General features: G+C 37.9%; 2 protein-coding genes across 6 annotated transcripts; one reads left to right on the top strand and one right to left on the bottom strand.

Moving 5' to 3' along the window:
• The first annotated feature begins 281 nt into the window (after window positions 1–281).
• Window positions 282–6059, top strand: bbs10 (Bardet-Biedl syndrome 10). Of its 3 annotated transcripts, none has more exons than XM_025055948.1 (4): window positions 282–467; window positions 2168–2367; window positions 2501–3400; window positions 4491–6059. In XM_025055948.1, exons 2-4 carry the CDS (start codon window positions 2177–2179, stop codon window positions 5122–5124), a joined length of 1725 nt encoding a protein of 574 aa, XP_024911716.1. In that variant the 5' UTR covers window positions 282–467; window positions 2168–2176; the 3' UTR covers window positions 5125–6059. The 3 variants fall into 3 exon arrangements, with proteins under 3 accessions (XP_024911716.1, XP_008310085.1, XP_024911717.1); XM_008311863.3 differs by lacking the exon at window positions 282–467 and adding an exon at window positions 1423–1567; XM_025055949.1 differs by lacking the exon at window positions 282–467 and adding an exon at window positions 1577–1986.
• Window positions 6060–8494: 2435 nt separating this feature from the next.
• cd9a (CD9 molecule a) lies at window positions 8495–16042 on the bottom strand. 3 transcript variants are annotated; one of them, XM_008311864.3, is made up of 8 exons: window positions 15817–16042; window positions 12749–12851; window positions 12544–12641; window positions 11470–11544; window positions 11128–11229; window positions 10133–10219; window positions 9600–9683; window positions 8495–9173 (listed from the first exon to the last, which is right to left on the bottom strand). In XM_008311864.3, exons 1-8 carry the CDS (start codon window positions 15883–15885, stop codon window positions 9108–9110), a joined length of 684 nt encoding a protein of 227 aa, XP_008310086.1. In that variant the 5' UTR covers window positions 15886–16042; the 3' UTR covers window positions 8495–9107. The 3 variants fall into 3 exon arrangements, with proteins under 3 accessions (XP_008310086.1, XP_024911721.1, XP_024911720.1); XM_025055953.1 differs by lacking the exons at window positions 8495–9173; window positions 15817–16042 and adding exons at window positions 9250–9495; window positions 13938–14083 and having other exon boundaries at window positions 9547–9683; XM_025055952.1 differs by lacking the exon at window positions 8495–9173 and adding an exon at window positions 9254–9495 and having other exon boundaries at window positions 9547–9683.
• Window positions 16043–16184: the final 142 nt, after the last annotated feature.

Raw genomic sequence — 16184 nt, 5'->3', positions numbered from 1 at the left:
CTGTGAACTAATCTTTCGCCTCGTTCTCGCAGATTCGTTTCATTTGTCACGTGAAAGAGCTCGGGTCTTTTTTGCTCTCATTCATCTTCACATTGTGGTGTGTTTTTATTTCTTAGCTTTTCACCTGGTTTTAATTACTTATGGCATTTTGTGTACTTTGTAGACTTTGTCAGCGGAAGCAAACCATGTATTTAGTGTCGGAGAACCGCAGCCTTCTTTACAACGCCCACAATAGGGCTAAAGCGTCATCTGCTGTAAAACGAATGAAATGATTAGTTCAAGACTCATTCACGACTCGTTCATTTTACTGTTCGAGAATCAAAGTTTCGAATCAATAATAAGAGTCGGTCTTCCCATCACTAGGGCTTCGAGGTGTAGGAATTTAAGGTGCGTTTAATGGAACTGGGAAGTTTTTCATTTCTGACGTTGGACGAAGAAATGTTCACTGGACCGCTACTGAAGAAGAGGTATTGACATTGACGCAATTAAGTTTGCTTATTTTTTATAAGTGTATAAAAAATGTTATCAGTGTATTCACATGGCACTTCAAAGGCTGAAAGAGCAATTGTAGTAAGGGTTTTCTTCATTTTTGTTTTCTTTTTTTGAGTGGTTTCCCATTCTGCTTTAAGTGGATTCGCACATAAGGTCTGATAGAGAGAATAGGGTGTATTCACAGCCTCTGACCAACTGCCTGGCACTGATGCAGTAACTCCATCAGTGAAACACCACATCTATTGTAGTAGCTTTCAAAGGTTTCCCCTCTTTTAAAAAGTGTTTGAAAGTGGACACATGGCTAAAAAGGTGATTACGAGACCCGAATGCCCAGCCGGAGTTGATAAGAGTTAGGCAGTGTACAACGTCTACACATTGTAAATCAACAACCCTTGAAATAAAGTTAACATAACTCCTTGAAATCAAACCCCACACGAGTCCAGAATTCCTAGCTGTTGCCTCTGTCGATAATCCACTCTTCATGTTGTTGGCCTTTGACTGCTTTTAGTTTACCTGCATTTGGCAAATACCTTTTATCTAAACCTATCCTATAACATCTTTCCTAGTTTTTTTTTTTTTAGAAATGTCAGTTTACAAGAAGAAAAAAAATTATACATATATACATATATACATACATATATAGTCATAGGCAAAAAGTGAAAACAAGTTTTTATGAAATATACTTTATACGTTTTTTATACGTTATTTGTTGTTATTTACATACGTTTTTATGAATAAAGTGTATCACAGGCAATGTTAAATATTTTCAAAAGCATCACAATGGGTATTTAATTTTGCACAATGAATAATAATACAAAATAATGTATTTTTTACACAGTCCAGATGTAGCTAAATTTAACCCAAATTGTGGTCTCCTACCAAAGTTAACGAGGTAACGTCGATGCACTTCAAATAAACAAATTAGACAACCCCTGCAAAAGGGACGAGCCGACAGGAAAAGAAGACACTCATACCTCCAGACGCTAGATGGCGATAAGGAAAATAACATTAGTTGGAGACTTAGCGACTCTTGACCCATAATAGAAGCGTCCATGTCGGAACATTGGAGCTTGGAGTGAGTATAAATTGAAATAAGGCGCTGTGGCAATATCTTGTGGTATAATATTAATATATTATTAATTGAAAATAGAACAAAATTACGATGGCCTGGCTGAGGTTACAGCTACTACGTAATAGAAGTTTTTCTGTTGTGTGCGTTAGTAAGAAGCGTGTTTCTGAAGTACTGCGAGAAAACCGACTGCTGTTGATGTCATTAAGTGGAATAGCAGCAAAAGATAAACACTGGAAGCCTTGGATAATTGATGTGCTTGAAAATGAACCTGTTTATTTGCGGTAGTTTGCTATCTGACCCGTTATTTGTCGTTCTAAATGGAGAAATGCATCTGAATTGAAACAGCTCCACGTGAAATGTACATTCAAACCTGCTGAAATGGCTGCCAGAGATAAAGCTGGGACATTGACAAACAGACACAAGTATTGCTCTCCTGATAACAGATAAACTGTACTGTATGCAGATCTAAACACAAAATGCAGTCTAATTAAATGATATATAATTCATATTTGGTCCTTAATGATGATTATAATATAATTATTTGATTATTTTGCTATAAAACTATTTTAGCCTTTGTTATATCAGTGCCTGTGTGTCTTCCAGGATGTAGAGATGCTGCAAGTAGACCAACCTCACTTTCAGCATGTCCTGCAGATTGTGTCTGCGTTGGAGGCAGTCGTCCTTCGTAGTTTTGGTCCTAATGGGGGACAGGTGCTTTTTACCAAAGACACGGGAGAAGCCATAGTCACCCGCAGTGGGACACGCATTCTGACCGCCCTTAGACTGAAGCATCCACTGGCCCGGTAATGGTTTTTTTTTTTTTTTTTGTCAATTTCAGTCATTAGGATAATTTGTTTTTATAGGTCATATAGTGGCACACGCAGTTGTGTTGGATCCTTGTTCACTTTATAACACTGAGCTCCTTATCTAACTCAGGATGGTGGTGGACTGTGTTTGGAAACATAGCAGAGCAACAGGAGATGGATCCAAGAACTTCATCCTCCTGCTTGCATCATTGCTGCGCATGTTTCAAACAGCTTTACAGACTACCACTGCCTGGCGATTGGCGTACGAACTTCGGGAATTTGGGATGATGAAACTGGATGAAATCATCTGTCTTGGGGTGCTACCTTACGGATTCTGCGCTAAATTAGAAAATGACCCTCTGGACACGCACTATCTCTGTGTTAAAAAGCTATTGACCCCCTTTTTTCAGACTCGTCTCGGTCAAACACACTGTGACATGATCAGCCACCTGACCTGTGAATTTCTCATGCGTTCCAGAGTCGCAAACAATCACCCGTCTTCAGGACTTCACTTTGTCTACACCAACTTTCCGGCTTTGCATACGACTGTTTCAGGCGTTCCTGTCACCTGTTCACGGTTGATTGAGGGGCAGGTCATTCACAGCGACTTCGCAGTTCATTTCCCGCAAACTGACAAGCAGCCAGTTAAGGCTGTGGTTTTTACACAGCATGTGCAGCCAAAGTTGCTTGGTGAGGGGGACATACTAACGGTGGGATTTGAAGACCAAGCATTCAAGAAGAAAAGCATTGTGGAGTTCACTGCCTGGTCAGAAAAGTCACTTCAGCTGGTGTTTGCAAGCCTGCAGTCCTTTGGTGTGTCTGTGCTGCTGTCCGCAGTGAAACAATCCGCTGCTTTCCTGGCTTTGGCTGCACAAGCAGAGATGTGTGTTGTGGAGTGCGTCAGCGAAGATGAACTGTCTCTGTTTGCCCGTCTTAGCAGGACCGCACCTGTCTTAGACTGCTGCGCGATTGAAGCAGTGAATGTTGCCACGTTGACCTTTTGCTGTCCGCTGACACTAGGAGTACAAAGGTATGAATGTGTTGTGGTGACACAGTTTTACGGTAATGTCACTACATATAATTGGTGTATTGCAAATGTTATATACAGTAAGTTTGCTCCATGTGCGAGACGTGGCATTCTTGGTAAAGTCTATCATTTTTGACCAGTAGGTATTTTTATTCGACACACTGATGTGCCTTTGAAAAAGTATCAAATTTTACAAAGTTGGTCAGAAAATAATTATTTATTGGCTGCAAATCTTTTTTTTTTTTGTTTCTCTGACAGTGAGAGGTAGAAGAAATACTCCGCTATACCGCTAGATGGCAGCAGATAGCTATTACATTTTGTTATTAAAAAAAAGCCTCAGAGCTTTTTGACATTTTTCTTTGGTAGTAAACCAAGGTATTATTCAAATGAAAAAAAAATATGCTCATAGGCTTCAAAAAAGTTCGGGAAACACCGCGATAAACAACCATTAGGTTCAGGCAAACGAAACGCCTGAGAATCAGAACAGTGAAATCAAAGTCAAAACTCCATTATAAAAAAAAAAAAATGAAAACGCTGAAAACAGGAACAAATATTCAGAGATCTTTCAGTGTGTTTAATTTACAACTAGTGTGCTGGATTACTAAAAATATTTAGTGTTTTCTAGTAACAAATATTCAGAGATCTTTCAGTGTGTTTAATTTACAACAAGTGCTGGGTTACTAAAAATATTTAGTGTTTTCTAGTACGTGTTCTGAGTGTTTTAAAAAAACTACATTAAAAGAGACATGTTTAGCAGCAGTATAAAAAAAAGATATGTGGAAGATATTTCTCACATAGATGCCAATGAGATATGACAAATGTTGCCTTTATTAATTCTAGAAACAAAGTTTGAAGTCCGAAATGATCATTTGAACATTTCAAATTGGACATATATTATACATTTGATTTTTGATTTTTTTTTTTACAAGGAAATAAATATCTGTATGTAAGCAGCGGAAACATGCAAAAAAACCAAATTTTTTTTTTCAAAATACACCTCAGCATTTTTCCATTATGATTGTGTTCTTTGTCTTCTATTTATTTATCTATTTATGTATTTATTAAAATTAAACTTCCTTTTTTCCTTCCACAGATATGTTCATGTTGCTTTTCCCCATTCAGAGCAAGATGTCGTCGTAAACCTCAGCAGTCTGGTTATTTGTGGATCAGGAAAGGAGCAGACAGATCAGTACGCATCTGCCTTTCAAGACTCCATCAGGATGCTTCTTACAACATACGAACCCAGGGGCACAACAACGCTGTCCGACGAAAGAACATGCTTACTCACGGATGAGAAAACAGAGTCGGCGTCTTCCAGTGCACCTGATCTTCAGCAGCACGTGCTGGACTCATGCTGCGTCGTGCCAGCTGGGGGCGCCTTTGAGATTCTCTTAAGTCGCGCACTCCTACAACATGGGGATAAGTATCCAGTTTCTCGGCTCTTGTCAGATGCCCTCTTAAGTGTTTCCCGACACATTTGTACCCAAACCTCGGGTCGTTTCTCGCCAGCCCAAGCCAAGGTTCTTACTCAATGTGACGGCTTTTCGTCAAAAGCTGTTATGTCTGGGTCCAGCCTTGAATCTGTGTCATGTAAACACATACTGCTTCAGTCTGTGTTGTGGTGTGCCACCAGTCTTCTGCGGGTGGACAAGATACTTTACACACATGTTGTCCTAAACACAGACTCACAAAAATCTGCAGGTGATTCCTGGGATGATACGGGTTAAGCTGTACAACTGGCGTCTCAAATTTCCAGCTCGGGCGTCATTCCCGGCCACATCTGGCTCGTAACTATACAGTCAGTATGTCGGTAATAATTTTTTTTTTTTTACTCTTGAGATAAGTTATTTACTTTTAGTTGTTAAGGATTTGGAAGCCTACATAGCCGTCTTTCGATAATTTATTTCTTGTCATTTTTAAAAAAAAAAAAATCCAAACGTGTTTGTTATAGATAGGCCGATACCACTTTCTTAATATCCAGTATAAATATTGCAAAGTAGGGTATCTGCTGATACTGATACCATTCTGAAATACCTTCCTGTTACCTTGACACCTTTTCTTTATGTTTGTATATATGTAGCTGTGTGTTTTTGTTTCAATATTACTGTATTTGCCAGACTAAAAGTTGCTCCGGAGTATAAGTTGCACTAGCCAAGGGAGACTTACAGGAGTAGCAGATACTGGTACACAAGGCTAGAGTGCCCTCTAGAGGCTGTCAGTGTGAAAATAAACCCAGCCAAAGAATGAAAAAAGGTGCGTCTTATAGTCCAGAAAATACATTATATTTCCTACTTTTTTTTCTGAATTTACTGGGAAGCATTTTGTCGATTCTCTATTTGAAAAGTGCTATACAAATATATAATATCCATATGCTTTTTGAGAACTGGTTCTGAGAACCTTTACCTGGTAAAACGGGGGGGGGGAGTAAATCAATTTTTATTTTAAACAAAACACTGACGGTACACAGCACAGTAGTTGGGTATCGCTGGCCTACCTAGTCAACAATTAACAAGACAAAATAGATTATATTTATATATTTATATATTTATATTTATATTTGGACATTGAGGAAATCTTGAGCTCTGAAGACATTGGGCCTTGGGTGCCAGCTTCAAGTGCCCTGACTCTCTTTTTGGTTTCAAAAACTGATGTGGAAAAAAATTTAAAAATAAATAAATGAAGAGAGTTTACATATATATTTTTGCAAAAGGAGTATTAGGGCCACGTTGAGGACGAAAAGTTGTAAATGTATGAAAACAGAGTTAATTAATTTGCAGAGCTAAAAAAAAAAACATATCAGAATGAATATAAATAGATTCATTCATCCATCCATCCATCGTCCGCTTATCCAGGGCCGGGTCGTGGGGGTAACAGTCGGAGCAGGGACACCCGGACTTTACTGTCTCCAGGCTCTTCCGGGGGGGATCCCGAGCCGTCTCCTCCCAGAATCCAGTCATACCAATTGACTTTATTCATTAACAGATAATCTGGCAATGTTTCAAAACAATATGTCTTTCAGACTCTGATACTCACAGAATAAAATCTAGAATATTGAACGATCCTTCAAAATATAAAAAATGAAATACCACACCACTGGGTATTTCCGGTCTGCAGTAAAGGCTTGACTGAGCCGACTTGGTCCTTGGTTGTGAACGACTTGGTTATGAACGACTGAATTTAGTTTCAATTTCTACTTGGTTCTTGGTTGTGAACGACTTGGTTGTGAACGACTGAATTTAGTTTCAATTTCTTTTCCCCCCCCCCCCCCCCTTTTTCCTGTGGCAATTAAACATTGTGGTACATAAGAATCAGCGTACTCTTGTTGTTGATTAGTGTTATCTATGTTTTTGGTGCTGGGTTAGTCCTCGGAGCGCCAAAACAAAGCTGTCAACAATTTAATCAAAGGCTGTTTCTGGTAAAACAGTGAGTCATTGGAAATCAAAAAAATCCAAAATATTCCAACCCTACTTATCTGTTGTTTCTGGGGAAGTGTTGATTTATTTTAAACAAAAAGTGTGTGCTTGTTTTCTGCAATGATCACACAAATCTCCCACGCTTGTATAATTTGGTCTTGCTTTTTCATTTCAAATTAACTGTTTAATAGTGGAATACGCATGGAGATGTTTTCCTTCTATCTTAGAGTGATTGTCAACTGTCAATTAATTGGCATTCATTCTAACTAGCTTGTTTCATGACCTAATGAAGTTCACAGATTTCTTTCATTATAATAAGCAGACCTGGCAGACCAATAAGCAGACCAGGTCTGCTGGTTACCTGCAGAGTTGGGCTAAACTTTAAGGGTTGCTGCAGGTACAAATGCAAATGATATGATTGATTATTAATACAACTTCATCCTAAGAATAGTTTGTTTATGCACAACGTGTCATTTGCACTCTCACTTATTCATATATATATGTATATATATGTATATATACATATATATACAAATACACATATATATACACAAATACACATACATATATATATATACATATATATGTATATATATATACATATATATTACATATATATATATATATACATATACATATATATATATACATATATATACATATATACATATACATATATATACATATATATATACATATACATATATATATATATATATATATATACATATATATACACCGCATTTCTTATTAAATCACAAGCCGCCTCAGAGTCATTTTACCACTGCGTTTGGTGAAGGTTGAACTTTATTGATCCCGCACTGGGGAAAAGATTGATTATTATGAATGATTATTATTAATGATGGTGATTATTATTATTATTATTATTATTAATACTCATCATTTAATGAGTACTCATCATTTAATATGTAAAGAGTTCTTACCAACTGGAACCTACATAACGTGGTAAATATTCACAGCCATTGTTCATTTTACCCTTAGATTTACATAACCCAACGAAGAACCTGATTATGACACCCTCAAGAAAATGCTAGGATACAGTAGGTTTATTTGGTTTCCATTTTATCGCCACGAAATATAGTGCATATGTATTGCAATAAGCCGGTTTCTTTCAAATACAAAATGCCATAATACATGCATTTAAACAACAAAATTAACAGTTTTCTCTTCTTTTTTTTTTTTTGTTAAATATAAATGTATAAGGAAGAACGTAAAATCAATCTTTCCAAAAGAAAAACATTTAAAAATAAATACAATAAACCAAGCCGAGCTTAGAAAAATCATCAACAGTTATCGATAAATACAATAAACCAAGCCAAGCTTAGAAAAATCATCAACAGTTATCGACCAGTGCAAAATTCAATGCTCTGAGGCCCAGGACAATGACTACTTGCTCTGTCGGCGATACCAACGGTAGAAATGTAATTGGTACACACAACAACACAATCTTTCACCTGTACTGTATAATAAAACCCCTTCACATGAAGGGTTTACAATGACAAATCCACAAAAATCAAAAATTTTTACAGTGCATTTAACAGCCTTTTTCGACAAAAAGTTGGTTCACTTTAACAAATTGCTAAAAGGGTTCATTTACTTATTTGGTTATTCTAATTCTGTCTAAAAATAAACATCCACTGAAAGCGATATATTTTTTTTTTCATTCTAACATACCACATACCAGGTATATGATCCATTTTAAATGTTCTAATTGCAAAAAAAAATTAAAAAATAAATGTAGTCCTTTAGTCCTGTTTAATCAAACATTTAAAGGAAATACTAATGTGATCTTAGTTTAAAAAGGTTGGCGTTGTAAATACCTGCCGACCGGCTTTTTTAAGCATAAACCTCTTTGCCAAATAGTCTCAGGTCTATTAAAGTAAACCTGAGGTTGTATCAGGCCTAGCGGTAGACATTTATCAATTACACTCAACGTTTTTTTTTTTTTTGTTTTTTTTCCTGAATAGAAAATGAACCAACTTTTCTGAAAATGGAATTCTTACATTTCAGCGTGAACGCCTATTCTACACCGTAGTCTAATAACCGCATGGCACATTAATCTCGTCTAGTGAAGCTGTCCTTGAGACAATAGACAGTGTATATAATACAAAGACCTGCACCGAGTATAACTTAGACGACGACGCCCCGCGAACATGTCGGTGTCTTTGTCGGAGGTCAAACCAAGGCCGTGATTCTACGTAGGGACTGATGTTGTGTCAGTTATACAGTTAAAGTGAGTCGAGTTGAGTTGAGTCGAGTCGAGTTGAGTTGAGGTATCACACTATTTCACGAGATTTCCTGATGGCGCAACACAGGAGCATGCTCAAGATCATCCCAAAAATCTAGAGGGGAAAAAAAAAATATATAAGATATATTTTAGATTTACTTCAGCATGTGCCGCATTTCCCTAAAACCCATTTGGGGCGTAGGTCAAGGGGTGTCAAACTCATTATTTTCAGTTATACCTTTATGACTGTATTGCTGTAACTACTCCATAACTTGATAATCTAACTTACTGAATATTATTTATTCAAGTTAAATGATCAAGTTAAGAAACGCCAGCAACGTGGCCTTTATTATAAGGCAATTAAACAATCTCAATCTGTCTGTCTTATCAGATGCTACGCTATGACATAATGTTCTTATTAGGGCCCCAATGCGTATATGGGTCCATGGTAAATGCATGCCACATTGTGTCATCTATTAAAAGTGTATCTGTTGTAGGAAGTCATGACTGGACGAATTAGATGAAAACAAACTACTGTTACCATGATAATCCCAACAGCGATGCCGACTCCTCCAACTATGTGCAGTTTGGAATCAAAAACCTCCTCAATGGCATCGGGACAGCTCTGCAACACACAGGTGTAACATAAACAAGAAAAAGAACAGGTTTTGCTGTAAGTAAGACATTTGTATTTATGTATGTATGTATGGCATACATACAGGTGTGAAAGCCATACATCTACCTGCTCTTATGTATGTGAAAGCCATACATCTACCTGCTCTTTTTTGTTTTTCTATTCCAGCAAGTTTTATTTGTTAAATTTAGGAATGTTGGGTTATATTGAATGATCACGATTAATCTTAATTCCGTACAATCACAAGTTATAACCATAACCATAAACATGACAGCACACTGTGAGGTCCTATTGGCATCAATAAAAAAAAACCACGACCTGTTCCTTTGACAGCCTCAGAACATTCTTGTTTCTGTTGCCGTAGCGACACTAACACTCAGAGAAGTCACAGCACATGGTAAACTATGAAATGTACGATAGCCAGTCTTGGTTAACTGTACCTTAGTCATGAGCTCCTCAAGTAGCTCTCCCTGTGGACATGTGTCTTTGGCGGCGTCTGCGTTTCCAGTCGGACCACAGCAGTTCAACTGTCACATGATGAAGTCAGAGAGAAATTGACTAGCAAAGGGAAATACTTTTGACTTTTGATATTGTTTTTTTTATTTTTTTTTTATTACCGTAACTTCCGGACTATAAGCCGCTACTTTTTTTTCACACACTTTGAACCCTGCAGCTTAAACAGTGATGCTAATGCTAATCGATCAATGACGTCTCTGGTAGGATACTGTGTGTTATACTAGTAGCGTATGTCTGTCGGTGAATGGCTGTGTGCGGCGCACGCGCGAGAGAGAGGACAGTAGCAAAAGTTGAGTCCTGTCACGTTGAAGCGTGAGTTGGTTTTACAGGAGCTAAGTTAAAACGCTGTTTTTGTACCGTTGTGCTCGGTGCGGCTGATAATAAAGACCCCCAACTTCCCTCTTTCTGTTTACCTCTGCTGCGGACAAGCACAAATTAAGGGAGTTAGCTCTGAAGCTAATGTTAGCTTAGACCTAAACGGAAAAAAAAAAAATCTTGCTGTGTAAGTATCCCATGTTACAACATGGACACCTGCAGCCTATAGAGAAGTGCGGCCTATTATTTTTTTCTCGTTAAATTTAGTGGGTGCGACTTATATTCAGGTGCGCTCAATAGTCCGGAAATTACGGTATTAAAAATGATTACATTCACATACACATATAAACAGTACAGTACAGCGGTTAATGTTCTTGGAAAATGACTTCAAGTGTTTCTATGACATTATCTTTTAAACCATAAAAATCATTCAAATTTGTACGCATGTGTCTTTAAATGTTAAAGGCAAACGGTTATCACTTGCAGTAATATTTTTCTTGAACCTTGACCACAATGACCAAAAAGAAAAAAACAAAATTAACTATAATTAATTTTAACTGTAATATTGCAAATATATAAGTGAATATGAAGTGAAGTTACTGACCCCGCTTTGAATTAAGCGCAGTGTCTCCCTGAGCGCCTCTTCCCCTGTGGTCTTGTAGTTGTTGTACGTCTGCACGTAAAATGTTGTGATGTCATCTACTACCTGCAACAATGCAACAAAATACATTAGTATGTATAGCATACATATAATATTATAATAATATATTATACATAGAATATAAAAATATAAATAATAAATATACATAATATCTTCACTTGTGTCAAATAATATGCATTTGTATGGGACACATTCCAGGCTCAGAGTGCGCATTTGTTTACTTCTGCCAAGTACTTTTCAAGCAACGTTGTTGAGAGACGCACATCACTTCACACTGAATGATACCTTGCTCTGATTATAAAATCCCCAGATTCCTGCCGCAACCTGAATAGCAAAGAGTACGAGCAGGAGAGCGAAGAACTGTGAAGAGAAGGGCACAAAACAAAACAGTATATAATATAGTATAGCAAATATTTAATCTACAAAACCTCTATTTTGGCTGTTGCTAACAATGAATGATGTGTCCGTGGTGAAGCTCCTATTGCATGTGTCAGAGCTATGATAAAAACTTCGTCCTTTCACTTTACTTTACTCCCCTTGCCTCCGAGCAAATACAGTGGAACCTCGGTTTTCGAACTTAATTCGTTCTTGAAGGTCATTCGTAATCCGTGAAAGTTCAAAAAAAAAATTGAAACAATCTTCCCTATTGGAATCAATCTAAAAATGGATTCATCCATTCCTGGACCCCGTATGATTGCTGATTCAAACTTTACCCACAGTATCGTTAAAAAAATCTAACAATAAAAGATAAACACAACTGAATGAAGAATAAAGCTATAAATAGGAAAGGCAATTTCATTCGTCTTTACCGGCGCTGAGGAGTCGTGATTGTGCAACGTTCGCTTTCGCTTTCTTACAAATGATTGTCTCCGAAATACTGTCGCCGGCACCAACTGCTTTTTGTTGATCCAAATCAGTAGCAACTTTTCCACTTCTAGTTTCTAAGATCTTTGCTTGGCGGTCACAGTCACTCCTTTAGCTTCCTTAGAAGCTTAGCTTCTTTTATTGCTTCCTTGTTCTTAATAATTGATGACTTTGCTAAGATCTGAAACGGATCTGAAGCCCGATTTGAAACCGGAGCGCCATTCTCATGCTTTTGTACAATCGTTCTTTACTTCTATTGTTGTTCTCACTATTTTTCTTTCTTTCTTTCTTTTTGGCGATTCATAAAAAAAAAAGTAAAAGAAATAGCACGTGCAAGAAACACCGGCAAAATCAGACAACAGTTACTTAACACGTGTATCCCGAACCGCAGCAACTTTTGGTTCAAATTTTAGTTTTACCAGCAATTTATTTACCAAGTTATTTATGAAAACAAAAAAAAAAGAGTTCAAAGAGGAAAAGAAAATTTGTACAAACCGTTCCGAGCATACAAGGTGACTCCCGAATGGCTCCGCAACATCCAAGAAAACCCACTGCCATTATCACTGCTCCAACTCCAATTAGCATATAAACAACTGCACAGAAGAGGAGGGAAAAAAAAAAAAAAAAACATACCTCACACCACTTTGTTTAGATGTTAAGATGTCATGATCTGTACCGGCTTAAGTGTGGGGATAGCAACCTGTGTAAAAGACATGTGTAGAGTCCGGTCCTTCAAACAAGTCTTTGGTCTTTGGGTCAAAACGGAGCCAAAGGCCAATGGACAGCAGGGCTGTACCTGCAAACTGGAGATGAAAAAAAAAAAAAAAAAAGTAAATTACACATTTGTCAATGATGAATAGACTTCTGTAAAGCTTTATGAAGCACATTAGAAAGAGTGGGGGGGGAGGGGGCCAGGTATCTCAGCAGCTGCTGGACTCAAAACCGAAACCTTCCAGACCTAAGTCTGGGGTAAAGGGCAAAGGGCATGACTGGAGTTTCCAAAAAAGTATATCAAAAATATTTATTGCCCCCAAGCGTGGGCAAACCTTTTGACACAATTGTCCCACATTTATATGGAGCATTTGTGTGAATTTATATATAAACACCATGGAAAAGTCATGCACCAAATGCTAAAAATGCATCATAACAGCCTCTATGCCTGATGTGCAATACATTTTTTTCTTCAACTGATGCAAATTGTCACGCATTGGTGACAAAGTTCTAAAAAAATGTGATGAAGTAAAAAATATCTTTACCTTTGCTTAAATTCTAAATTCTATGAGTAAAAGTATCACCATCTAAAAAATCCACTAGAGTAAAGGTGAAAGAAATGTACTGAAAGTTATCGCCTCATTTGCATTTAAAAACAAAGAGCTGGCTGAGATATGGCCAAGGATTTCCTTCACTTTTTGAGTCCTCTACTCTCTGCTTAGCAACCCTCAACCTCCATTTTTTTTCCCCCGCACCAGCCTTGTACTTAAGTAAAGGTTGAATTACCTATTCCCTAAAATCCAAGTTACTCACAACAACGTAATTTGTTACTTTCCACCTCTAGATTTTGACTATCTCACAGGTTTAAAAAAAAAAAAATCAGACAACCACCTGCACACATGGCAAAACCACGTCAGTTAATGTTTAACTTAACTAGATTTTGACTATCTCACAGGTTTAAAAAAAAAATCAGACAACCACCTGCACACATGGCAAAACCACGTCAGTTAATGTTTAACTTAACTAACTGACACAAACCCATTTCTTATTCTTAATCATACATCTACTGTGAATGTTTGGTCAAAAAAAAAACAAAAAACGTTTGAACTAGTTTTCCGTTTTTTGACGAAAACATTCACACGACAGTGAAAACCGACAGTAGAAAAAGGTTCACCTACCGCAAATATAACACTGAAGATAATCATTAGATATTTCAAACACTGTATTCCTCCAGGGACTTTCATACTGTTGCAGTTAACAAACACAATGTTGCTCACAACGGGTACCTACAGGTTACTTCCGTATGGGGGGAAAGTGAAAGGATCATCTCGAGAGGGAGAGAGGGAGAGAGAGAGAGAGAGAGAAAAACTATGCTGGAAAGGAAACGCCCTTTTAATGCTACATATGAGGGCACAAGTAGGACACTGGAAATGTGGTTTTGTATGTGAGGTGATAATATTTCCCGTTGGTGTTGGAGTCTTCTTCTCATATACGTCTATGTCAGTTTTTATGTATCTAGAACTACGGTGAAATACCTGGGTGGGTGTGCCAGGCGTGTCATGTGAGTTGTCATGCAGGTTCTCTGTTCAGGCATGTTCCCCTGAGAATCAAAACTTCTTTTTTTTTTTTCCCAGCAAAGGTTTTACAACCTTAATTTTTACAGCCTATCCATCCAAGCTTTTGAAAACAAATGCTTCATAAATACACGGGCAAAGCAGTTAAACACTTATGTGAACTAATATAAATTAATTAATGTAAAAGTCATGCATAAAGGCTAAAATGCTTCTAGCATTTTGTACGCCATCTCTTGGGGGAACGTGGGTATTGCAGGGAAAAGGCAGATGTATAATGGTAATATAAATAAATAATCTAATTTGGAAAAGTTTGACAGGCCGAATTAAAAAGCTGAACGGGCCGCATCCAGCCCCCGGGCCTTAGTTTGCCTGACTTAGCTGGTCCTCAGGTCTGCTCACTCCTGTCGATCCTTAAGACTGCCACTTGCAGCTGAGACGTCTGTATTTTAGACACTGATTCCAAACCAGTAGTACATTCTGATCCCAACCCGTACCCTGAACCCATCTGTCATTCCAACTGCACACTATAATACCAATGTTTTACAATAATGGGATTTTTTTTTTGTCACTTCCAACGCTCTTGTGACTGATCGCTTTTAAATCAGCAGAGAGATCATGCAATTTATCCCGATTAAAAGTGTTAACTGTTGCCCGGCTCTGAATTAAAAATGACGCCATTGTCATCATGTCTGTCACTTGATTAACAAATAATGCAAAATTTGACAACCAAAACTCCTTCACTTTTTTTATTGCTTTATTTCTACATCAATCTATCTTGCAGAGAAACACTAAGATAGATTTTGACACATTTTGACACATTTCTTCTGACAACAACGGATAGATTTTGACACATTTCTTCTGACAACAACACTGTAAACATACTGCAATAAACATTCATTTGTGGTACAGCAAATTGCATATAAAATAAACCTGTCATTAATGAGTACCTTCACCTGCTTTATCCCTATACCATTTTACATAGCTAAATGGCTTCGTTGTTGCTGTACTAGTTCTAACTAAGAGGAAAAAATAGAGAGCGATTTTTGACCTGCGCAACTCACTGTGCATCACGTGACAGACCGGAAGTCCTCCTCCTCCTCCACTTCCTGCTACTCTTCGCTGTTATTGATATGCATTGCGCGTATATTCCACAGTATACGCTGTTAAAGTGGGTCACTTGGCCACCGTGGATTATCCTCAGTGGCCGCCCAGTCTAACAAGACAGCAGATGGTCGTTTTAGTTTCAGTGACGGTGCGAAGGGAACGACTATTCAGCTAATGGACATAGCTTGCTGCGTACAGAGATAGCGCAGCGAGCTGTGTACATTAGCCGAAAGTCAATTTGTTTAAATCATTTATTAGCCCTATAGTAACCCGCTGACGCACATGAATGTACGTCGCTTGCGTTCTCTCCCTTTTATACATATACACACACACACACACAATATGGTGTCTCTTTTGGTCGGTGTTAATTCAGACTCACCCAAAACAGCAGGTTGAAGGCAAACATCATGAATTTCACGCACATCTCGCCTCCTGACAGCGCAGCCATAGCTGTTCTCAGCTGCAGGTTGTTACACCGGGAATCACGAGCAAAGAGCAGGCGAAAAAGACACGGGCGCACACGACAGTCAGTGAACGCTCCTCGGCGCCCGTATCACATGTGCGCGCAAGTATTGTCCGTCCCCGCTGCACTGTCTGCACAGTGTGCGCCAGATTTATTTATTTATTTCTCTCACAGTTCTTACAAGAGCATGTCGTTTATATAGCGCGATTCACGTTGCGACATGGTTTATTTGAATATTTGCCATTGATTAAACAAAGGTGATCATATTATGCTTTACTAAAGAC

The sequence above is a fragment of the Cynoglossus semilaevis genome, chromosome 6 (assembly GCF_000523025.1).
Source record: "Cynoglossus semilaevis isolate Cse_v1.0 chromosome 6, Cse_v1.0, whole genome shotgun sequence".
NCBI classification, from domain to species: Eukaryota; Metazoa; Chordata; class Actinopteri; order Pleuronectiformes; family Cynoglossidae; genus Cynoglossus; species Cynoglossus semilaevis.
This window is presented reverse-complemented; position numbering and strand designations above follow the sequence as displayed.